Below are 25,367 nucleotides of genomic sequence, written 5' to 3' on the forward strand. Positions count from 1 at the left end.
GATCAGCGGGGCCTATCGTGCGGTGCCCCGCGCTTCACTCGGACTTTCTGACCACGTCATGATCCACCTAATCCCCGCGTACAGACAGAGGCTGAAGCTCTCCAAACCTGTCGTGAGGACTAAAAAACTGTGGAGCAACAAGGCTGTGGAGGAGCTTCGCACGTGTTTGGAGTCTACAGACTGGGACACACTGAAGGCTGCTTCTAACAGCTTGGACGAGTTTACGGACACTGTCACCTCCTATATCCACTTCTGTGAGGACAGCATTGTGCCATCACGCACCAGGGTGAGTTATAACAATGACAAACCCTGGTTTACTCCTAAACTCAAAAAGCTGTGGCTGGAAAAGAGAAAGGCGTTCAGAAGCGGAGACAGGGACTGCTACAGAGAGGCCAAGTACAGGTTCACTAAAGAAGTGGACATTGCTAAACATCAGCACTCTGAGAAGATGCAGCAGCAGATCTCAGAGAATGACTCGGCCTCTGTGTGGAAAGGTTTTAGGAATATCACAAACTACAAGCCTAAAACCCCCCACTCCACTGACGACTTGCTCTTGGCCAACACCCTCAACGACTTTTACTGCCGTTTTGACGAGCCATCAGGCAGCCTTCACACCTCCAACGGCCCCAACAATAGAGACACTTTGGACACTCATTCCCCCACCTCTCCCCCCTCCATAGAGCCATCACCACCTTCAATCACTTCACCTGCAACACCCCCCTCCTCACCCCACACAAAAGAGGATTTCACACCACCTCCTCCCACCACAACTCTTCATATTCATGAAGCAGATGTGAGGAAGCAGTTTAAGAGTCTGAATGCTCGAAAAGCTCCCGGCCCAGACGGTGTGTCTCCTGCCACCCTCAGACACTGTGCAAACGAGCTGGCCCCAGTGTTTTCTGGCATTTTCAACTCCTCACTGCAGGCATGTCATGTGCCTGCCTGCTTCAAGTCCTCTACCATAATCCCTGTCCCCAAGAAACCTAGGATCACTGGACTAAATGACTACAGACCCGTGGCTCTGACATCTGTGGTCATGAAGTCATTTGAGCGCCTAGTTCTCTCCCATCTCAAGACCCTCACGGCCCCCCTCCTGGACCCCCTGCAGTTTGCATACAGAGCCAACAGGTCTGTAGACGACGCCATCAACATGGCCCTACACTTCATCCTGCAGCATCTGGACTCCCCAGGAACCTACGCCAGGATCCTGTTTGTGGACTTCAGCTCTGCCTTCAACACCATCCTTCCAGACCATCTCCGAGGCAAGCTTTCCCAGATGAATGTGCCTGATCCCATCTGCCGGTGGATCACTGACTTCCTGACGGACAGGAAACAGCATGTGAGGCTGGGAAAGAATGTCTCGGACTCCCGGACCATCAGCACCGGCTCCCCTCAGGGCTGTGTTCTTTCTCCTCTGCTCTTCTCCCTGTACACCAACTGCTGCACCTCCACCCACCAGTCTGTCAAGCTAATCAAGTTTGCAGATGACACCACCGTTATCGGACTCATCTCGGACGGGGATGAGTCTGCCTACAGGAGGGAGGTTGAACGTCTGGTGTCCTGGTGCAGCCACAACAACCTGGTGCTGAATGCCCAGAAGACAGTGGAGATTATTGTGGACTTCAGGAAGCACACAGCCCCACTCCCCCCCATCATCCTGACTGACACCCCCATCACCTCTCTGTGGACTCATTCCGCTTCCTGGGTAACACCATCACCCAGGACCTGAAGTGGGAGCCCACCATCACTTCCGTCATTAAGAAAGCCCAGCAGAGGATGTACTTCCTGAGGCAGCTGAAGAAATTCAACCTGCCAACACGGACGATGATGCAATTCTACACTGCAATCATCGAGTCCATCCTCACCTCCTCCATCACCGTGTGGTACGCTGGAGCCACTATCAGGGACAAACAGAGACTGCAGCGTGTTGTGCGCTCTGCTGAGAAGGTGATTGGCTGCAGACTCCCATCTCTGCAGGACCTGTACACCTCCAGGACACTGCGGCGTGCAGCTCGGATCTCAGCTGACCCTTCTCACCCTGGACACAGTCTGTTTGACCTGCTCCCCTCAGGCAGGAGGCTCCGGTCCATTCGCACCAGAACCTCTCGCCATAAGAACAGTTTCTTCCCCTCTGCTGTCGGACACATGAACAATAACCGTATGACTGTTCCCACCACTAACACATGACCCTACGCTGTGTTCACTGCATCATTCCATGTTTGGCACTGATCACCACCTGCACTCATGTATATATCTATCCACTTAGCACTTTTAATTCTTATTCTTATTTTTATATTTTTATGACAGTATGTTTGCACTGAAGCACCGCAGCAATTTCCTAATGTTGTAAACCTGCTCAACATTTGGCAATAAAACCCTTTCTGATTCTGATTCTGATTTGCTTGTTCTCTAGCTTTCAGTTAACAGTTCTCTGTTTAGCTGTTAAGGGTCTTCTTTAAGATGAACACTCACTCAAAAAAATATATTATTATTTAATTAAACTGAGAAATAAGGAAATTATATAAATTAAGAGTCAAGTCTTGCAAGTGATGAATATGGAGATGCAAGATGTACTTCAAAATAAATACACCTTTACACTGAGAAAGCATAGAGTAGGATCAAGAAACAATAATCTGCACAAGTCCTCTGTGATTACACATGCAAGTGCATGGTGCTCTGCATTTTCCTATATCAATATGGGGGCTGGAGTGAGAAAGAGAAGACAGTGTGCAGTAGCTGAGGCATTCTCCTGAGCATGCATGCAGTCCTTGCTTTTATCCGAGCCCGATCATCCTTTCATTCAAACACCATAATTCAGGATACTTAAATAAAAGTGAGATTAAGAAACTGTAAGTAAGATCAATAGCGAGTCAGAAAAACCATGCACAAGACCAAAGTAAATGGAGCTTTGTACAGTACCATGAGGTGCTCCCCGCAGAAGATGATCCAGAAGGAGAGCAGCATCGAGTAGAAGATGCCCTGCCTGATGTCTCCAAAAAGCAGCATCCATGTCCAGTTGAAGCCAACAGAAAACCACTCCACTGGGATGTTGATGAATGTCATGGAGATTCCTAGAGCCAAGATTACCCTAGGAAAGCAAAAAAAACAACAACCATAAATTCAACATTACCTACTTTGATGACTTATGTAATAATATGTGACTCAGCGTAGGAAAAGCCACCAAAAGATGTAAACCGGTTATTTCAGCTAAGAACTGGACTTTCCGATATTTCCAGTGTTTATTATCTAAACTCCGCGGTCTATAGATTTCTCTCAAAACTATGTGTGTGTGTGTGTGTGTGTGTGTGTGTGTGTGTGTGGGGGGGGGGGGGGAGTGTTTTGTACTTAACACTTTCTAATGTATAAAAATTAAATAAACATCATTTTGACCCAAATTCTTGTCTCGCAAACCTCTGGGCTATGAGCGGTTGATTGCTGACCTTCCCAGTCAGCAATCAACCGCTGCACCTCCCGCACCTCCCACCCCTCTCCACCGCAGTCATGCTGGAGTCGTTTCCATCTTTAGCCTGTTGTGTTGATTTTTTTGAATGGACACAGTTTGACATCTTCATGTTAAAATTAATATAATAGAAGATTGAATTAATCTATTTTTTGCATGTTTATTGAAAAATTTTGAATTTTTTAGGAAAGAAGGGGGAAAAAAACAGTTTGAACTAGCCTGGTTTTCATTTGACGCATCGAATATGGTGGCATATAAATGAAGTTTCATTGAACATTTCATTGAATTTGAATTAAAGACTGGGGAAGTAGGACTCCCAGTGGGATTTACTGCCTTCTGAGGTTGGCTGTTCCAAGTGATCTGGATCATCTTTATCATAGTGAGACATTCTCATCCTGAAGTGTGTTTTTATTTTTATAAAGTTACATCCCAACAAGTATTATTTGTTACTTTTAAAAAAAAACTTTAAAAAAAGAAAAAGTATAAACTTCTGTATCTGGACTAAAACTGTTACACACACATACATTTTTTGTTTTAGGCTGAGCATTTACTTAACCAGGCTTACTAGACTTCAGGACATTGATTAACTTACCCATTCAGCTAGAACCACAGCATGTTCCCACAGAAGCTTGACTTATGCGTTTCTAAATCATGTATTTTACCTAAACAGCCTCATTACTGCTAGACCTTGAATATCTGTTTCATGAAATCTAGAGTCCAGTGAACTGAGAACAATCGCCACAGAGAAAAATTAGGCTCATCTTTTTAGCAAATTGCAACAGGTCCCTGCATGTGACCAGCTGATAAAACAAATACTGTAACTAGACAGATAAGAGGGCAAAACAGAGCTACAGAAGATAGATGGGTACAAACACTTTATGATAACACTGTGGGCAAGAGAAGTAATCTGATACACATTCTAAGCAATTTGACGCCAGAAAGTTCTGCAAAGTGAACAAAGTGAAACCACATTAGACCGGTATGTATGGAATGTGTCCAGGGCACCATCGACACAGGCAGGAGAACTGGGACCTGCATACGCCCGCATGTGTGAAAAAAGTCAAAGGGTTAGGGTCAAGTTTGTGAAACTGAAGTGGCAGACTTTTTTTCCCCTACTTAACATGGGACAGCATGAAAAGTACAGGTGTAACTAATAATATGAATTATTTCTTAAGTGCATTTGAGTATGTCAGGCAATAGATGTGAGCAACCATCAACATTATCATTTGTTTTCTGCCGTAGCAACTCAAAATGTCTGCTGCGTTCCTGAGGAGTTGACATTTTCAGCACGTTTCCAATGACAAAATAAAGATGTTTCATATTATCCTGTGTTCCCCCTCACATCCATCCTCCTCACAACTTTAGAGAAAGCCTGAGGTTTACCATTCTGACACCTATGTGGGCTAGTATGGCAGGAGACTCTAGTAAAGCTTTTAAAGCATGAAAAAAATCATCCACTGTCCACAAATAGGGTACAATTCGCACTTCCTGAGAGCCTGCTGGTCATCTGGGAATAAGAGCCTTGAGCTGGAAAACACAGAGGGAAGGAGAGATACACTGTGTGTGTGTCCCGGTAGCGGGTGTGTTCCCATTCCTAAATGCGTGTGTGCAGCATGTGTCAGCTGAGTGCTAGCTTGCAGATTTTGTAACGTGTTTCACGCTTCGCCTGGTTTTTCCTGTGGCGCAGAACGCTGCCTCTTACTGATCTGTCTTCTCTCCATGGCAGGGGGTTAGACAAACACTGGGCTCGGAGCATGACTTCAACTTGTTCACAGGGCAGCACAACTGCCTCCATGTGTTGCTTGAACCTTCATCGACTTGGCTTGGTTATAGAATTAATACAAATATTTGAGGAGGTTTTTGGAATATACAAAAACAGCCATGAAGATTTCTCATGTTTCCCACATTGTTTTGCTTACACCACCTCATTGAATTTTCAGTAGTTAAAAAGCCAAGTGCGAAATGCCAACATTCCTAGATACCATTCCTCCTCAGACGCTTGATGAATAACACCCTCTGATCTCAGTGACCTATACTGTACACAGCTAGTATGACCTACTTGTTCTTTTCATCCATAGTTAATATGTACTTTCATCTAGTACATGCGCTGAAGCTGAGCTACTGTGTTATCATCTAACAATTACATGCAGGTCCTCAACATATCATTTATCTGTAATCACTGAGCCACAGTTAATTCAATTATTTGAATCTTCATCACTGGTCACCTGAGGGTAGATGGATGAAGTGAAGAGAAAGGTGGATGGCAGCAGCAAAATTTTGTGTTATTTGGAAACGTAAAAAGAAAAGTTGCACTTTTTACAGATCATCACTATGATACTGATAATGAGGGGGCCTTACTTCTCTAGCAGGACAGGAGGTCTGCTCATGAGGGTGATGCGTCTCCAGTACCAGATCATGATGATGAGGATGCTGGGTGTGAGGAAGGTCTTCATGGCAAACCAAACTTTGGTGAAGCCACCGTTCTGATGAATTCCCTGATGAGCAATAAGAAACGCTATCAGTGTCAGTGCACGGTAACACTAATAGAAGTTTTCCACTAAAACCTACTTGGCTCAATGTGATTCGACCTCACTCCATTTCAGTTTTTTTCCCATTACAATTAAGTACAACATAATGTGTGGGGGTCAAAACGTACAGCATAATAATGAAGGATGTCAAGGCGTTGGTATACCTGCTGCTCAATGTATTGTTTTTTTGTGCAGTCATTTCCTTTGTTGTTGGGTTTCAAAAATTGCATTTTTGATTTTGTGTAGGCGACGCTCTCATGACTCATCAAGTGATGCTGCTGATTAACCAGTCCGTGGCATGCAGTCTGTTGACGTACATTTTTGGATAGCCTCAGCCCCTGCTGTGCAGGTGCTTAAAAAAGGCCTGATAATATGTACTACTATCTAATGGAAAACCCTAAAAACTTAGGCGTGTTGAGCAGAGCAGAGTAGGTACTAGTGGAAAAGGGCTATAACAGTACATCCCTTAACCCTTTAAAGCCCAGCATACTGTATTTGATGCATGTGTTTTTGTGAGAGTTTAATGGGGTAATGACATGTCATTGTGAAATCTTACAACAAGTCGGATGTCTCTGATCTCTCCAATTCCCACATTGATCTTCTTCCTCTCGTTGACAGGCAGGCGAATGTTGAGGAGGTAGTACTTATGGGCCACGCTCCCCACTTCCATGAAAGGTAGCAAGTCGCACTCGTAGTAACGGCCCTCATTCTCGTGAGTCTGGAGTAAACAAGCATTTGAAAACACGTTTACCTAAAGAGACAAGCTACTTGAATTTATTTTAGGTAAGCATCAGCATCAACAGTTCTGAAACTGACTATATCCACAAGATTAGCTGAATGTAGCTTTGAGGCAGCAGTGTAAGTAAATACAGAGCATTTTCCATTCTTCTTTCCCACAAAAATGTAAGCACAAAAATAGCCTAGGCAGTGTTTTCATTGAAAATTTTGAGTATAAAATATCTCCTTAATACTTCAGTTTAACTAATTTACCCATGTAACTTGTCAGAAGCCTTTACAATATAAAATATATTAAAATAATATAAAATAATATAAACATTTCTACCTGGGATGCTGTACCTTGGGCCAATTTTTTTTTTTTTACCAAGGGTTCAATTGCCTGCTTTGTCACTAGATCATAAATTTGGGTATTCTCACTAAGGCTAATGATACAGACCTTTTTCATAATATGAAGAGACTTTGGAGTCAGAAACCATGCGATTCATAATATAAACTAATATATATATATAATAACTTAACTTTACAGATCATTCTTGTATACGCTGATAAAAAGGTTACATTATTAGTACAGCAATTTATCCATCTAGTTTTGCAATTAATACCTAAACCGAGTATCTTTTCCATAAAAGCTTTGTACCATATTGTTTCATATTTCTATTTAACAGCAGTTGTGGAAAAATACTATAATACCTCTCCTTTTTCAAGAGTTATGCTCTCACCTTTTAACAAACCCCATTACCCCTTATTGCTAGACAATAACTGACTAAATATGATTCAGAGAGGAGAACCGAGTTCTTGGGTAAATTAAGGGTGTTGCATCTAGTTCAGACATGTCTGTAAAAACAGCAGGGCAGACAGAGCTGTACTTTAAACCTCTAAAATACTTTATACTTATACTTAGGGCTGGGCGATATGACCCAAAATTCATATCTCGATATTTTTTAGCTGGATGCCGATATAAGATATATATCTCGATTTTTTTTTTTTAAGCCATAAGTTAAGAACAAAAAGAGAGTTCTAGTCACACTGTGTCCCAGATGTGGGCGCTTTTATTTACATACAGCGTAGATGTACATGAAGAAATTACTCAAAAATAAATTATCAGCATTTATTAAATAATCATGGTCCATAAATAAAAGAAAACAATGTTGTTTTTGTGCATAACAAAAAGCTCACAATTGTGCAGTCAAAATGTAAACTAATAGACGCTGAGCATAATAACAAAGAGACAGATTTCACAGCTGCACCACGTCTCTGAACAGGTGCCATTTGTGGTCCTTATACACACACAGTACGGTAATATTACGTTGAAGCACAGTACTATCACTCCGCGAGGCTCCTCCCCGGTAGCCGTAATCCTCCAAGACAATCCATCAAGCGGTGCAGCTCCGTAGCTTAGCAAAGTCATATTAAAACATTTTTTGACAGATTGCCGAGCGCTGTGTACCACATAAAATCGGTTCGCGGTCAGTAAGCACAACCAGAATTCATACATAAGGCGCACTGTCGAGTTTTGAGAAAATGAAAGGATTTTAGGCCGTGCAGCCCCTCCGGGCTGCATGTCGTTAGCGCGGTTAGCTCGCTAACACGTTGACGCCGTCCAGCCCCACGCACGGTAACTCGCTAACGGAGATTTTCCGCTTTCATCTTGTCATTGCCTGCAGGTGAAGCTATGGGGGAGGCGGAGTTGTGTTCAGTGAAGGAGAGGCGAGGCCGAGTAACGTTGCGTAGAGACAAAAGTGGACGAAAGAGAGGCAAACCTGCGGCTCCACGAGTATAATTTTAACGTAACATAGACTATATCGATATAAACGATATTGTCACATCTTATATCTCGTATGAAAATATATCGATATTTTTAAAAAACTCGATATATCGCCCAGCTCTACTTATACTACTAATTTTTTTTTTTTAAGTACAGCAAAGAAATTAAGTTTGCACTGAGTTATTGAAGCTACAGGACAGAGGCAAGCCCAGACATGACACAACTTTGGCTCTGTGTGCCAAGTCAATAAAATGAGCAAGCTTTTGTAATTTAAAAGTCGAGCTACAGTCTTAACTACCTTGGTAGCGGTGAAGTTGCAGCTGAGTTTCCTCTGCTCGAAGGAGTGAGCCATCTCTGTCCATTCACTGTCCATATCATCTCTGTAGGCCAGGCCAACGTCAATGTACACCAATGATCCATCCTCTGGGGAATAATAATCATCATCATCATCATCATCATCATCATCATCACCACCACAACAACAAGAAGTTGCTTTTGCATTAATATAACACTTGATATACATATTCTAAGGACAATCCTGACAATAATAAAGAAGACAGAGAGAAACATTTTTCCCGATGGAAAGAACAAAGAAGGCTCTGAATAATACATATACACACGTCTGCATTTTGACGTGTGTTGTGCCTCGTCACTGCACAAACCTGCTGCCTCTTATCATCCTCGCAATGAGATCAAATTAAAATGTGGTGACAGACAGCCACAGCCTTTTCAGTATACACCCACCAAATGCTCTTAGCAGTGGACGCCTAGCTTTTTTCCTTGTATGTGTCAAAATCTGTAGAACGTTTAAGAAGCAATCAGTGAGTTTAATCACTGGCAATCGGCATTTGCATCAAAAACTCAAGGGTACAGTTCAAACTGGCATACATTCATGTAAAGTGCAGATCACTGGCGTGTTAAACAGTGGTCCTGCAAATCTGGAAAAGTTCTGAAACACTCGTATTAATAAGATTATTTCTCAATATCCACGTGTTCGATATGGTTCCTTCCAAAGTAACCATAGCAAGGTTACTTCCCAATACACCCAAACTTCAACAAGACCTTAAAAAACCCAGCCCAGTGAATCCAACAAAAAGATCCAAAGCCAAGCTATTAAAGCTCCATCTTTAGATCACATTACAAAGCCAAGTGTTTTCTCCTCCAGCCCTCCAGAGAGCCTCTTGTGCCGTTATGAAACAAGCTGGAATGAAGAGAAAGAAACCCGGTGGCCTCTGCTGTAAGACGGGGGAAAAAAGGAAAAGAAAAAAAAAGGGGAGAGAGAAGAAGAGGGAGCCAGATGAAAACTGGCAGCCGACTGTCTCTGTAATGCCCTCCCCTCTGCCATTGGTTGAGCCGGCCGCCCTCAAATGTCAGCTCGCTTCATGCAAACATTCCAGTCCACTCCAGCAGCCATTGCCACGGAAACTAAGCCTCCTCAACAGCTGTGTTATTGCTGGACCTGGGCCAGAAAGGGGGTGCTTGGTGCTGGGTGGAGTGGGGCAGGTGGGTGGAGTGGTTAATAAGGGTGACGCTCTTCTCTGGGATGAACATTGTTACACAGATAAGGTAGTCAAGGAAGAGATGGCCTTGTGTTACTTCGTCATACACCAGCAGAACAGAATCCACCCACCTTTGTGAGCTTGCTCTACTCGGGATTTAACCCTCATGGTATTTTGTTACCGGCAGATTCACAAAGTGGCTCCAGCGTTTCAATTGGGAGCTCACTGGCATTTTATGAAATCAGAATCAATGAATTGTTTTATGCAGTAAGGTTTATTGAATAAAAATGTAGACATGGCCTAATATTAGAAGTTGCGTCAGACAACATAAAACGGTGATTTGACTACCTGATTGTTCCTCTTTTATAAGATTAAAGAGCTTTCTGTAATGTGAGACACAAAAATGCCTCACATTACGCAATGCTTATGCCAATTTAGGCAGTCTGTTCGTTACCCGCCTCTTATTTTTTTTCAGTTTCAAGCTTACCTCCTCAGGATAAAAACGGAACAGGCAATAATGTTGTACACTAGAAAAGGGATGTAAATTATAGGGTTTAAAATTGTCAACTATTTTACATTTCAAGGTGAGATTCCTGCTTTTTCCAGCACTACCCGATTTCTACTAAATGTGGCACTCTGCTTCTTCTGCATCCATTTGTTCTCACAGCACCTCGCATAGCTTAGAAAGATCAAAATGAGTCGATGACATCTGGCAAAAAGGCTTGTCTGTGGTCCAGGCTGAATCACTGACTCATCTGTCAGACAGCCAGGCAGTAAACAACCCACAGCCCCCTGACACAACCGAGGCCAAGAATGTGAGCAAGTAAGGGATGCTAATGAGTAGGACGCCACTGTACCATGACTGTTTAGACAAGCCAGACCAGAAAGGCAAAGATTCTGAGGTATTTTGCCCTCTTTGTTGCTACAAATACTTCTCATCACCTTTGAGTGTGCTGGCCTACAATGGATTGTATTAAGGCTGACAAGCATGTGTCAGTCTAGATAAGCCTCTTTACATCAAACGTTCCCATCGTACTCAACCTGACATTCAAATACTTTGCTATGCATTGCAATCCATTTGAAGAAAATTTTTCATTGAGATTCAAATCGACTTCCCCAGACTCTGCTGGTGATCCAGACTCTCATTAGACTTTCTCATCATCCTCTCTAATCCCTTCTTTGAGGATTCTAAGCACCCTGCCATGACACCAAACCCTGTCTTCTCTGAGGTGCTAGTTATTTCCCTTCTCCCCCTCCTCTGAAGTACTTCGACGCATTATTAGAATGCTGCAGATCGAGCTGTGAACTAGTACACTTCACAACAATGTTGTTTTAAATTAGGAGAAGATGCAAAAAATGTTTCCAGTGGGAGACTGAAGACATCAAAAGGCAGCCTGGATCAGCTGCATAAACAAAACCAATGACAAATTTCAACCTTTTTTTCCTCCCTAACCCATTACAATTACATCTCAAACAGCTTACACATGGGCAATATCCCTATCAATCTAAGCTTATGTTTAAAAAAGAGAGTTTGAATTGGGATAATGAAATATCCAAGATGTATGGAAAACAAGGAAATGTAATTGGCCTAAAGCAACCAACACCAATACCTGCCTCAACAGTGACTGACAAAGACCCTGAGATCTGCGAGGCTTTTGAGACGAAACAGCAAGACATTCATCTTTGTTTGCTGCCTGTTTGCTGCCTTTCTGTGCCATACATTTAAGGTAGACGTTCTGAGGAATTCTGAGTGTTCAGGGAAGGTGAAAGAGGGAGGAAAACAAGAAGAATTGTACTGAAAAAGATTAGCTGTAGCTGACTTTTACAACGCTGGTGACTTGAGATTACAATAGTTGTGAATATTTCAGAGGTTAGCTTTGTCCAGAGCCTCTGTAAATAGTTTCTCTTCAGATTGTGAAAGCAAGAAATACCACAGAGACAAAATATTGACAAAGTTTGTGGCATGCAAAAAAAAAAAAAAAGCCATGTCCTTGAGACAAAACATGGGCTATGTTGCCCCATCCCTTATTTTCCTTTAAAACCCATAAGACACCTTTAGTTCTCACCTATCTGGTTGTACATCTTGAAAGCGATGTCAAACTGCAGAATGACCAGCATGAACTGGAACCACGGGCTCATCTCCTTGTTGGGAAGAGGAATGTGGACAGCAAACACAATGTTGTTAGCCTCGATCCTCTTGGCCATGGCTTCATCAAACGACCGGATCTTATCACACTCCTTTCGGCCCCAAGGCATGAACCATTTTGTTTGCTGCGGTTTGTTCGGTTTATCCACGCATTTTGTGGCCAAGTAGTGGACTGCTGTGGTGGGGCTGGGAGCTGGAAAGACAAAGTGGTAGAGGTTAGACTAAGTGTCAAACTGAAATACTGCAGGAGTTTTGTTTTTGCTTTTGTTTTTAAATGGTCCTACCATGCCAGATTTGCCCTCAAACTAACAAATCGCATGAAATTATTTTAGCCCAAATATAATACATCAGTCTTCAGTGCTGCAGATTAAACTGTTCAAGGACAATGTTAAGATCTTAGGAACAGTTGCCAGTTTGACTTTCAGCCAAATCAGTACAAACACTTTGGTAATTACTTTTTTACACTGTTTAGGAAATGCCTACAAGCAAGGCTCTGGCTGTGAAGTGAGAGGGAGGGAAAATTCCCGAAAGCTCTCAGGCACCAATTACAGTGTTTACGCATTGAGATTCATGAGCTTGACAAGACTGCTGTTTGCAGTCTCTACTCACAGGAACTATTGTAAGAGAACAAAAACGGCCATTATCATGACAGCAAAGAAACTCTGGCACCCTGTTGTAGAACCTAGAGGCCTGATGTGAACGACACCTGAAAGGTCTGAGTGAAGGTGTAGACACACAAAACAAAAAGCCCCCAAAAACCCCAACATTAATTCAGGAAATGATGCGGGACAATCAGCAAATAAGTGAATCTGTTAGATTTATAGTGGTTTAGCATTTACCTGCAAGCCCTTATACATTACCGGCTCAGACAAAGGTCACTTTTGTATTTATACTCCTCATAGCGCAGACATACACACAGAAGTAGCACAAAGAGCCAATGTAAATACACAGTACTTGCCACAGCAGTAGTGACATGTGAGGTCAAACTTTTCTGATGATTATAATTTGGCAGCATTTTAATAAATCATTCTATACACTCTTTAGTAAATTGATTTAAAAAATGCATCCAAACAGCTGTAAATGACCACTTTGTAGGAAATCATTCACCTGCAGCGTATAAACCAACAGAAGAGTACTGAAAGTCGTTTGCTGTTGGAATCTAATCAGCCTATCTGTGAAGTCAAGTAGTTACAGAAGTTACCACTCTTGCGTTAAATGTTTACAAGTGTTAACTCTCTCCCTTTATATGGTGACGCTAATAGATGCATCTTGATGCTTGGTCACGGAGCACGCATTTCACATACTAGAATCAACTGAATGCATCAAACTACACAACTTCCTGTTAACGATTTGTTAGAAGCAGTCCCATTAAGACCAGCAGTCTCACAATAGGGTCACATACACACTTAATCTAGTGATATTAGTTTCTGGACAGAAATGCTCCAGTTTTGTTCATGCTCCCCCAACCTTGTTGTTGTTGTGTGTGTTTTGTTTTGTTAAACAATTTGGTCTCATGTGTACTGACTTAGGTTGATATGAAAAAGGGTATTAAAAGTAACGTGAATTAGTAAAAACTCAACATACATGACCTTTGTCTTTGGGGAATTCTCTAAAACTGTCTTTTTTCTGAGCAACTCACAGAGATGCATCAGAAAAGCGGACATAAAACAAGTATAAACACCCTTGTGCTGTTGTTTACTGTGATAAGTAAATGTTATGCGGTCTGACCCAGTAAGATTACCAGTATGCCTTTCACAAACCATATTAAGATGCCATCAGAACAGAAAGTAGTTCTGAAAGTGGATGTTGTTCTTCATTAATACAATATGGCCTCAACTTTTCAAATAATTTCATTCATACAATAAAAACTCTGAAAACCTAAGCCAGGAGGTCTGCACTACACTGCAGTGATGCAAACTTAAAATCAGAGCCATAAGTCAGACACTAAACTTGAACTGAAACAAGCAGTGAAGTAAGCAGATTTAATTTTTTTTTTTTTTTTATTCTTTATACACTTCCCACCGACAGACTGAATAAAAGAACAAATGGGTACCTGGGAGTTATGAAAGTCAAAACTAGGACAAAGGACATAAAAACACATTTATGCCTCAAAAATGTTTTGATTTGAATACTGGCTTATAACAAGCAGGATGTGGACTCAAATCATGCAGATAAAACTTTGAAATGGCTTCAATCAAAAGGTACGCAAACAAAATCTCACACTCTAAGATAAATATGCAAAATGCTGAGCAAATCTGAAAGAACTACTGGGAAGTTATTAAGCTCTTAGTAAAATTCCTAGTATGGTGACATAAGCTGTAATCACCGTCTAGGGTACTTGTAGGAAGTACTGACTCGTGAGGATGAGCATTCAGAGCTTTGAGTTTTCACATCCAGGTTGTAAAAGAGATTAGTGGTGTTTCAAAGACGATGCAAAGCTCTCTTCTCCATCTCTACTGTTAGAAAGCACCAACTCATAAGTGGTAACGCTGTTAGACCGATGTATTTTTCAACCTTTTATCGTGTCCAAAGGTGCAGTAGCCACAGAGGGAAGAAAACCGTGTGCACCTGTCCAGAAAGATCCTGTTACTTATCTGAACATCTAAACATATCTGCTCACTCCAAATCAAAAGCTAAAGGGCGGATGCCACGGTTTACACACCTATAGGCTCTCGCACAGTCATAAAACTCCACCACGAGGATCTTTATCTGTGCTAAAGGCTGTTTGAAATTAAACATTAAAATGCACACAGAGCAACAAGGACGACCCACTGGAGTGAATTAAACCCAGTTATCTGGATCCCCTCGGAGTTCAATTATCAAGTGACCCCGTGAGTCCAGAGGCACACCAGCTCCTCCAGTCTCTATCCCAGTGTGTCCAGAATAATGGCCATCCCCTCAGCCCGCTGACCCCATGCCGTGTTCCCGGGTTTGTCGGGAAACAAGGGGAGAAAACCCCCTTTCTACTCAATTACCCTCGCCGCCCCCGGCCACCGAGCAAACACAAAGGAATCTGGCTTCATTAAAACCATCTCAGCCAGGAATGAACCAAACAGGCTAATTTATCAGCCATGTAGAGAGAGGGAGAGGGGGACTGGCTGGTGGGTGGTTTCCAGACTCTAAAAGCAACACAGGCATCTTTCACATGGACCCAACTTCTATCGACCGTGCTGTTGCACTGCTGGTGGGGCTTGTGCGAGCGTATTTGAGTGGGTGGATTTGAAGAAACTTGACAGCAACTCCAATACAGACCTGAAGGCAAAAAAATGCAACGTTGACAGCTGCGCGTGTATGTGTGTTTCTGTGCAGGTCTGTGCATGTCTGCCTCGATGCAAATGAAACTCGTGGAAGACGGGAGAAACATTAATGCTCTGCCTGCGAGGCCGTGGGGATTTGGGGAGGAAAAAAGGGGGAGACAAACGCAGGGCGAAGGAAGGAATGAAAGGAAGGTAGAGATGCTGCCTGGGGGCCCCCACACAGCGGATATTATATACGGGGAGGAGGGGGGAGAAGAGGGAGAGGAGAACATTCGAGTTGGGATCAAAGTAGTCGAGGGAAGGAAAAGAAAAAAAAAAAGGTATCCCAGAGCTTTTCTGTGTTGAAACAGCCCATTAAAAGTGTGATGTTCTGCGTTATTTTTAAGCACAGAAACGAAGCCAACTGGTTGTGGGCACGCAGGCAGCGAACACCTTGAAACAAAAGCAGTGATTTAGAGCGGAGGTGCCATTTCGTCTCGAAAGGTAAAAAATACGGCTAAAAGTTAGCGCCCTTCGTCTTTTGTTTCACCGGGAGCGTTTATTACCGCTCCTATCAAGGTAAATAGCGACGAACTCAACTTAAAAGTTTTCCGTTTTAGCCTTTTATACACGTTAACCTTTAAATACCCGCGAGCACGCGCGTACAAACACAGACGTTAGCTTGAAAAAGCACGTAATAAAAGTACAGATAAAATTGAGGCAAGGAAAACGGGGAAAAAAAACAACTTACCAATTAAACCGCCGACCATGAAGGCAAACGCCTGGAACAAAAGCAGAATAACTCCCACTATCACCAACTTTTTGGTGCTCATATTCTCAATAATAGCCCCCGCCATGGCGAAGGAAATGTTGGATTGAAAATATCACCACCGAGCGAGAAACAGTAATGTTGGAAGGACAAGAGGGGGAGAAGAAAGCGATGCATCCACTGCAAGTAGGAAGGCAAGCTGGGCCCCCACCGCTCTGCTCCTGCCTTTCAACTTAGGAGGAGGAGGGAAAAAACAGGAATCACATGACCGAATAGCGCTCAGCTTTATCCCTCAACAGCCAGCTAAGATCAGGGGGAAGATCTGTGGAGCGCCACCGCATTGCATTAGAGGCTGGTAATGCAGGTTACTGTGTCATTGAATGCCTGTAATAGCGTCCCTGTTGTGTGGGACAGGGCTATTTAAAGGAAGGTTTGTGAGGTCCCATCTCATGTTTGGAGCCGTCGACACATTGTCCCCCTAACCTATTCTTAGTCCAAGGTAGGAAGAGATATAAATAGGCGGCTGCACAATACTTAACTGTGTTCTGTAAGTTCAGATTTTTCTGGGCACGTGACATACTCAAAGGTTTAAGCCAACTAATGTTCGACAGTTAAAAATAAAATAAAAAATGTCACTAAATCTTCCTGGTTCCTAGAGCCAGTAGATCAGACTTTCGCTGTCCCTCCAAAAAAAAGAGCCAATTTAATTGCTTATAATTTGTAATTAAGTCTTCACATTACATGTAGTAGAGCAGAGGTGTCATACGTAAGGGCCGCCAAAGATTCCCCACTGTATAGCTTGGAAAATGGGAAGACATTTATATATTTTAACCTCTTAAATGTATTTCAGTTTTACTGCTTTTCCTATTGATGAAGACTTCTCCAATGCCCATTTATATTACAACAAAGTAATTAACTATCCTTTAAACAATTAAATAGCAGGAAAAAAATATTTTTCCCAACATTTCTTTCTATAGAAATTCCTCCTGCAGTTGTAAGGAGGAAAATGCTTCAAGCTAAACAAGCTGCTTCTCTGCATACAGACTGCTTTCATTTTGGCTTCTTAATTCAGTAATGGTGTGAGTGTGAAACTAATTGAATGGGAGCTGCTGAAAGAGCCCTTTTGTTCACGTTTAACTTATTGTATAGAGGTATAGGGAAATAATTAAAAAATACACTAAATTCTCTTTTCAGAAATTACAGAAAAGGACAATTTGCATAATACACAAACATGAGTATCTTCAAATCAAATCACTTTTATTGTCACATCACATGTGCAGGTACACTGGTACAGTACATTCAAATCAAATTCAAATTTTATTTGTCACGTACACAGTCATACACAGTACGATATGTAGTGAAATGCTTGGACAACTGCTCGTGACCTAAAGAAAACGAAAAAGGAAAAGGCTATGAATAAGATAGGAAATAAATATGAAAAATTAAAAAGGGTAAATTTAACTAGGAAGGAATAAAATATAAATTAAGGTTAAAAATGAAATAACTGTACAACACAAATTAGAATGAAGGGTAAATTTAACTGGGAAAGAATAAGATAAAATATATAAATTAAAGTTGAAAATAAAATAACTGTACAACAAAATACACAATACACAATATAGAACTATATAAGAATGTATGAAGAAATCTAAATATAAATAAATATATACACAATAACAGCAGCTGTACAAGTATTAACCGGAAATGAAGAATATAGTGACCAGTGTTGTGCAAAAACAATGTCCAGAATGTCCAGTGTGTGTGTATGTCATGGTCTGTGGAATGCGTGATGCTCGGGTAGCCACACCCCCGGGCTGGGCCATCACTAGCACACCTGCTCTCCATCCCGGTGATTACACGGAGATCCACTTAATCCGGCGCTGACGGATGCTCCACGCCAGTCCGTAGTCATCCCCACAGTGGTAACCAGACTTCCACGAAAAGTGTGCATTCTCTTCTGCTTGGAACTTTGTTTAACCTGCCTACTTCTGTCCAGATTTCTACTCGGCGTCTGCTACCTGCCTGTCCTCCGGCTCAACTGGATCTCGCGGCGCTCACCTGGCCCACTCGCCATTCCACGGACTTCCTGCCCCCACGGACTGCCACACTTCCCTCCCGAGCTCCCACGGTTCCATTCTATCGTAAGCCCCTACTCTAACTCAGTCCTGATATGTTCTCCCCGCTTCCTGGCTCCCTAGTAATCATCTCCCCTTTCTATTGCAGCCCCCCGCCGTCCCGATCCCGGCTTCCTCGTGTCATTGTTTCCCCGGATTTTTAGTTTCTGTTTTGCTCTCTACTTTCCCCGGGTCGCCTTTCGTTGTTTTAATAAAGTGTCTTTTTGTTAGCTCGGAGTCTGCGCCTGGATCCTTTCGTGCCCGCGCACCACGGCGCATGACAGTACGGACTGGCCAAGATGGATCCAGCAGACCCGATACGTTCAGCTATTAATAAGCAGGGTGCCATGCTCGGCCGACACGATCAGTTACTTTCTTCGCTTCAGGATCAGTATCAGGAGCTGAGCGAGAAACAGGGAGAGATGTGCGCTAAACAGCCCGACTCGGCGTACCGCTGTGTGACGTCTCCGCCGCCGGAACCCTTCCACGGCGAATTGGACCAGTGTGGGGGGTTCCTTTTTCAGTGTACTCTTTTCTTCAGTCGCTCGCCACTCGCCTTCCCCACTGACGCGGCCAAGATTTCCCACTTCGTGGGACTGCTGAGGGGAAGGGCGTTGGCGTGGGCTGAAGCCTATTTATCTGCTAACCCGATACAGCGCTGCGACTTCGATGACTTCCTCGACGAGTTTAAAGTAACCTTCTCTCCGTCAGTTTCCGAGGATGATGCCGCTCAAAAGCTACTGGTGCTCCGCCAGGGTCGGCGTAGCGTTGCGGAGTATTTAGTGGAGTTTCGCACCGTGGCAGCCGCTGTTGGCTGGCCCGATTCGGCCCTAAGGGGAATTTTTTTTACGCTCCCTGAACGATCAGATGAAGGATCAGCTCGCGTTTCACGAGGCGGCTAAAACGTTCGAGGATTTGGTGTCACTCACCCGTAGGATCGATAAGCGTCTACGGGAGAGGGAGGCCGAACGGCGGTCCAAGCCACCGAAACCCGTGTTGCACCCAGACTTTCGCGTGTCACTGCCCCTGTCCCCTTTTAGCTCTCCAGCGGCGTGCGCTCGCTCACAGTCTCCTCCTCCGCCGGAGCCGATGCAGATCGGGCGCTCTCGGCTCTCGCCGGAGGAGAGGGAACGCCGTTTTCGGGCCGGGGACTGCTTATACTGTGGGAAGCCGGGACACCGCATCGCCAGCTGCCCGGTTCGCCCAAACGGACCAGCTCACCGGTAGGTTCGGGGATACGGGTGGGCTGCACATTGAATACTATTAGACCCCGATTGATTGTGTCCGTTGCCATAATAACCAATAAAAAGACTGTCACATGCAGCGCATTAGTGGATTCTGGGGCGGAGCAGAATCTCATGGATGAAAGACTGGCTAAAGAGCTGGAAATTCCACTCACTCTGTTGGAACCTCCCCTCCCTGCGTCAGCGCTGAATAAACAAGTGTTTGCTTACATCACTCATCAGACCGCGCCCGTGACATTAGTCACTTCTGGGAACCACAACGAATCGCTTTCGTTCTTTACCTTCCCGTCTCCCGACACCCCGCTCGTGTTAGGCTACCCGTGGCTGCAAAGACATAATCCCCACATCGATTGGGCAGGAAGCAAGATCGCCAGTTGGAGTTTGTTCTGCCTTGCGAATTGCCTGAGATCAGCAGTTCTCGCTCCACCCACTAACCCGACCCCACCTGTTACACAAGCACCTGACCTCTCCTCCATCCCACCCGAATACCACGACTTACAGGAAGTGTTTAACAAAGACAAGGCTTGCTCTCTGCCACCACACCGCCCCTATGACTGCGCCATCGACCTGCTACCTGGTGCCCCGCTGCCCTCCGGCCGGTTGTACAACCTGTCTCGCCCCGAGAGGGAGTCTATGGAAAACTACATCCGAGAATCACTCGCGGCCGGTATCATTCGACCCTCTTCTTCCCCAGTCGCTGCGGGCTTCTTCTTCGTGGGGAAAAAGGACGGTTCGCTGCGGCCGTGCATTGACTACCGGGGCTTAAATGACATCACCGTAAAGAACAAGTACCCTCTTCCGTTGATTAACTCTGTTTTTGGCTCTCTCCAGGAAGCCACCGTTTTCACAAAACTGGACCTGCGAAACGCATACCATCTGGTCCGAATAAGGGAGGGGGACGAGTGGAAAACCGCTTTTAACACGCCACTGGGCCACTTCGAGTATTTGGTTATGCCATTCGGCTTAACTAACGCCCCTGCGGTTTTTCAGACGCTAGTGAATGATGTGCTCCGAGACTTCCTGAACCTGTTTGTTTTTGTATACTTGGATGACATCCTCGTTTTTTCCAGGACCATGGAGGAGCATCACGTTCACGTCCGGAGCGTCCTGCAACGGTTACTGGAAAACAGACTGTTTGTCAAAGCAGAAAAATGCGAGTTTCACGCCTCATCGGTTTCCTTTTTGGGCTATGTCTTAGCAGGAGGACAGGTGAAGACGGACCCAGCTAAGATCAAGGCGGTTCTGGAGTGGCCAGTCCCGGATTCGCGGAAGAAGCTCCAATGCTTTCTCGGGTTCGCGAACTTCTACCGACGTTTCATTCGAAACTACAGCCACGTCGCCGCGCCTCTCACTCGCCTCACTTCTCCTAAGGTACCTTTCACCTGGCCCCTGGAGGCCCACACAGCGTTCACCAAATTGAAGGCATTGTTCACTACGGCGCCCATTCTGCTCCACCCCGACACCACCAAACAATTCATCGTCGAGGTGGACGCGTCCGACACCGGAGTCGGGGCTGTTCTCTCTCAGCGGTCTGGACCTCAAGGTAAGCTCCAGCCGTGCGCCTACTTCTCTCGCCGGCTCACCCCTACTGAAAGAAATTATGACGTAGGCGATAAGGAGCTCTTGGCCATAAAACTCGCCTTGGAGGAGTGGCGCCACTGGCTGGAGGGAGCCGAGCAGCCTTTTCTCATATGGACGGACCATAAGAATCTAATTTATCTTAGGACTGCTAAAAGGTTAAACTCTCGCCAAGCCCGCTGGTCCCTGTTTTTTACACGCTTTAACTTCACTCTCTCGTATCGCCCAGGTTCACGGAATGCCAAGCCAGATGCGCTCTCCCGCCAGTACTCCCCAGACACGGAGACATCGTCACCAACCACCATTCTCCCCCCAACCTGTGTGGTGGGCGCCCTCTCCTGGGATGTTGAGGAGGTTATCCGCCAGGCCCTCCCGGGAGACCCTGACCCGGGTACCGGACCCCCCAGACGGCGTTTTGTCCCCGCTGCTGCCCGCGGAGCGGTAATCCATTGGGTCCATACTGCACGTTTTTCGTGTCACCCTGGCGTGAGCAGAACCATTGGTCTTCTCAAATGGCATTTCTGGTGGAAGACTTTACGACAAGATGCGAGGGAGTATGTGGCTGCCTGCACTGTCTGCGCCCGCAACAAATTGTCCACTAAGCACCCAGCGGGCCTGCTCCATCCGCTCAGCACGCCTCACCGGCCTTGGTCTCATATCTCATTAGATTTCATTACCGGTCTTCCTTGTTCCTCGGGAAAGAGCGTCATCCTCACCATCATCGACCGGTTCTCTAAAGCCGCCCACTTCGTCCCGCTACCGAAACTACCCTCCGCCCCTGACACAGCCCTAGCCCTAATTGAAAACGTGTTCCGGCTCCATGGTATTCCCCTTGACATCGTCTCAGACCGAGGCCCACAGTTCACTTCACAAGTGTGGAGGACCTTTTGTTCCATTTTGGGCGCGAGAGTTAGTTTAAGCTCGGGTTTCCATCCGCAATCTAACGGCCAGACCGAGCGGCTTAACCAGGAGCTAGAGGCTGCGCTACGGTGCATGGCGTCCCAAAACCCCACTTCCTGGGTCACCTTTCTGCCCTGGGTTGAATATGCACATAACTCACTTACCTCGTCTGCCACAGGTTTGTCCCCGTTCGAGGCATCCCTCGGTTATCAGCCTCCTCTTTTCCCTGAAGACGAACTCGGTCTCGCAGTCCCCTCCGCTCGGCACCATCTCCGGCGCTGCCAGCGGGTCTGGCTCAGGGCCCGCCAAGCTCTCCTGCGGACGAAGGAACAGCACACACGCCATGCCAACCGCCGTCGCACCCCCGCCCCCGACTATCAGCCGGGGCAGAAGGTCTGGCTGGCCGCCAAAAACATTCCGCTGCGTGTGTCCTCCCGGAAGCTGGCCCCCCGCTTCATTGGCCCGTATGAAGTTGATGCGGTTGTTAACCCGGCGGCAGTTCGGCTCAAGCTCCCTACTTCCTGGCGCATACATCCCACGTTCCACGTTTCCCAGGTCAAACCCGTCCGCCGCAGCCCGTTGTGCCCTCCGTCCGAGCCCCCTCCTCCCGCCCGGCTTGTCGCCGGTCACCCGGCCTATGCGGTCCGGCGCATCGTGGCTGAGCGCCGGCGTGGGCGTGGGTGGCAGTTCCTGGTGGACTGGGTGGGGTACGGTCCCGAGGACCGCCTCTGGGTTCCGCGTTCCTTCGTTCTGGACCCGTCCCTCATCGCTGATTTCCGCGCTTCTCTCCGCAGGCCGCAGTCCGGTCGGTCGCCTGGGGGCGACCCTTGAGGGGGGGGCACTGTCATGGTCTGTGGAATGCGTGATGCTCGGGTAGCCACACCCCCGGGCTGGGCCATCACTAGCACACCTGCTCTCCATCCCGGTGATTACACGGAGATCCACTTAATCCGGCGCTGACGGATGCTCCACGCCAGTCCGTAGTCATCCCCACAGTGGTAACCAGACTTCCACGAAAAGTGTGCATTCTCTTCTGCTTGGAACTTTGTTTAACCTGCCTACTTCTGTCCAGATTTCTACTCGGCGTCTGCTACCTGCCTGTCCTCCGGCTCAACTGGATCTCGCGGCGCTCACCTGGCCCACTCGCCATTCCACGGACTTCCTGCCCCCACGGACTGCCACACTTCCCTCCCGAGCTCCCACGGTTCCGTTCTATCGTAAGCCCCTACTCTAACTCAGTCCTGATATGTTCTCCCCGCTTCCTGGCTCCCTAGTAATCATCTCCCCTTTCTATTGCAGCCCCCCGCCGTCCCGATCCCGGCTTCCTCGTGTCATTGTTTCCCCGGATTTTTAGTTTCTGTTTTGCTCTCTACTTTCCCCGGGTCACCTTTCGTTGTTTTAATAAAGTGTCTTTTTGTTAGCTCGGAGTCTGCGCCTGGATCCTTTCGTGCCCGCGCACCACGGCGCATGACAGTGTAAGAACCATATGTGTGGGTCAGTACTGTGTGGTGGTGTGATTGAGAGACCGTATCGCCTGCGGGAAGAAGCTCCTCCTCAGTCTCTCTGTGTTGGTCTTCAGGGAGCGGAATCGCTTTCCTGACCTCAGCAGAGAGAACAGTCTGTTGTTGGGATGGCTGAGGTCCTTCACGATCTTCCTGGCCTTGGTCCAGCACCGCCTGCTGTAGATTGAGTGCAGGTCAGGGAGCTCGGAGCGGATGGTGCGCTCAGCTGACCGCACAACCCTCTGTAGAGCTCGTCTGTCCTGCATGGTGCTGTTCCCGAACCAGGTTAAGATGTTTCCCGCCAGGATGCTCTCTATGGTGCACGAGTAAAAGTTCCTGAGCACCTTGGAGGGCAGTTGGAAGTCTCTCAAGCGTCTGAGGTGGTAGAGACGCTGTCGGGCCTTTTTCACCACGGTGTTGATGTGACAGGACCATGACAGGTCCTGCGTGATGTGAACTCCGAGGTATTTGAAGCTGTCCACTCTCTCCACTGGGCACTCGTTGATGACGGGGGTCTGGTAGTTCCTCTCCTGCTTAGTGCTGAAGTCCACTATCAGCTCCTTTGTCTTACTGACGTTTAGAAGGAGGTTGTTCCTCTGGCACCAGTTCTCCAGATTCCTAATCTCCTTCAGGTAGGCCGTCTCGTTGTTATCAGAGATCAGGCCCACCACGACGGTGTCGTCAGCAAACTTGATGATGGTGGTGGAGCTGGTAGTGGCCACACAGTCATATGTGTACAAAGAGTACAGCAGGGGGCTCAGAACACACCCCTGGGGGGCTCCAGTGCTGAGAGTGGTGGAGGCTGAGACATGTCCGCCCATCCTTACTGCCTGTGGTCTGCCAGTTAGGAAGTTGGAGATCCACAGACACATAGATGAGCTGAGTCCCAGATGCTCCAGCTTGGTGGTGAGTGTGGAGGGAATTATGGTGTTAAATGCAGAGCTGTAGTCTATGAAGAGCATTTTAACATAATTCCCCCTTCTAGTGTCCAAGTGAGTGAGTGATGTGTGGAGGAGATGAGAGATGGCATCGTCTGTGGAACGATTTGGACGGTAAGCGAACTGTAGTGGGTCCAGTGTGTCTGGTAGTGAAGAAATGATGAAGTCTCTGACCAGGCGTTCAAAGCACTTCATCACTACTGAGGTGAGGGCTACAGGGCGATAGTCATTGAGAGAAGCAGGGTGGGGTTTCTTCGGGACAGGAACAATGATGGACTCTTTGAAGCATATGGGGATCACCGACTGAGATAAAGAGATGTTGAATATCTCAGTGAACACAGGAGCTAGCTGGTATGCGCAGTCTCTTAGGATACGACCTGGGATGCCGTCTGGTCCTGCTGCTTTCCTGGTGTTCACTCTCTTGAAGGCTCTCCTTACTTCATGCTCGGAGATGACGAGCACGTTTCCGGTGCTGGCAGTATCTTCCTGTCTGCAGCCGTTACCGCCGCTAACACTAGCATTGTTGGAAACCTTAGCTGCAGCCTCGAAGCGAGCATAGAAAGTGTTCAGCTCGTCTGCCAGAGTCACGGCCGCGTTCGTCATACCGGTTGTTGGTGCTTTATAGTCCGTTATTGTCCTTAGTCCCCGCCACAGAGTGACTCTAGCTCCTAGAGTCACTCTGTTGGAGTTGTGACTCTAGTTTCCTCCCGTAGCGCTGCTTCGCCTCTTTCACCGCCCTCCGCACGTTATATGACGCGGCTTTGTACGGGTCCATGTCCCCCGTTGTGAGTCCCGTGTTGTAGGCAGCGGTGCGGGATCTCAGAGCGTTGCGGATGGTTTTATCCACCCACGGCTTCTGGTTGGGAAACGTTGTGATAGTCTTTGTCTCCACGGTATCGTCCGCTAGTTTCCCGATGAATCCCACAACCGCTTCCGTAAACACGTTGACG

General features: G+C 46.1%; 1 protein-coding gene across 1 annotated transcript in view; it reads right to left on the reverse strand.

Moving 5' to 3' along the window:
- wls (Wnt ligand secretion mediator) overlaps positions 1 to 16,326 on the reverse strand; it is a 32,423-nt gene extending 16,097 nt beyond the window's left edge. The window contains exons 1-6 of the mRNA XM_085377810.1: positions 16,124 to 16,326; positions 12,057 to 12,329; positions 8,790 to 8,914; positions 6,545 to 6,706; positions 5,819 to 5,955; positions 2,920 to 3,088 (exon numbers count right to left, since the gene is read on the reverse strand). Coding sequence (XP_085233936.1) covers positions 2,920 to 3,088; positions 5,819 to 5,955; positions 6,545 to 6,706; positions 8,790 to 8,914; positions 12,057 to 12,329; positions 16,124 to 16,229 — 972 coding nt within the window. The 5' untranslated portion in view covers positions 16,230 to 16,326. The remainder of the gene's footprint in view (positions 1 to 2,919; positions 3,089 to 5,818; positions 5,956 to 6,544; positions 6,707 to 8,789; positions 8,915 to 12,056; positions 12,330 to 16,123) is intronic.
- Between the last annotated feature and the right edge of the window lie 9,041 nt (positions 16,327 to 25,367).

This window comes from Diplotaxodon limnothrissa, linkage group LG18 (assembly GCF_057381915.1).
Source record: "Diplotaxodon limnothrissa isolate DT_005_m linkage group LG18, D_limnothrissa_male_GT1.1, whole genome shotgun sequence".
Taxonomy (NCBI): domain Eukaryota; kingdom Metazoa; phylum Chordata; class Actinopteri; order Cichliformes; family Cichlidae; genus Diplotaxodon; species Diplotaxodon limnothrissa.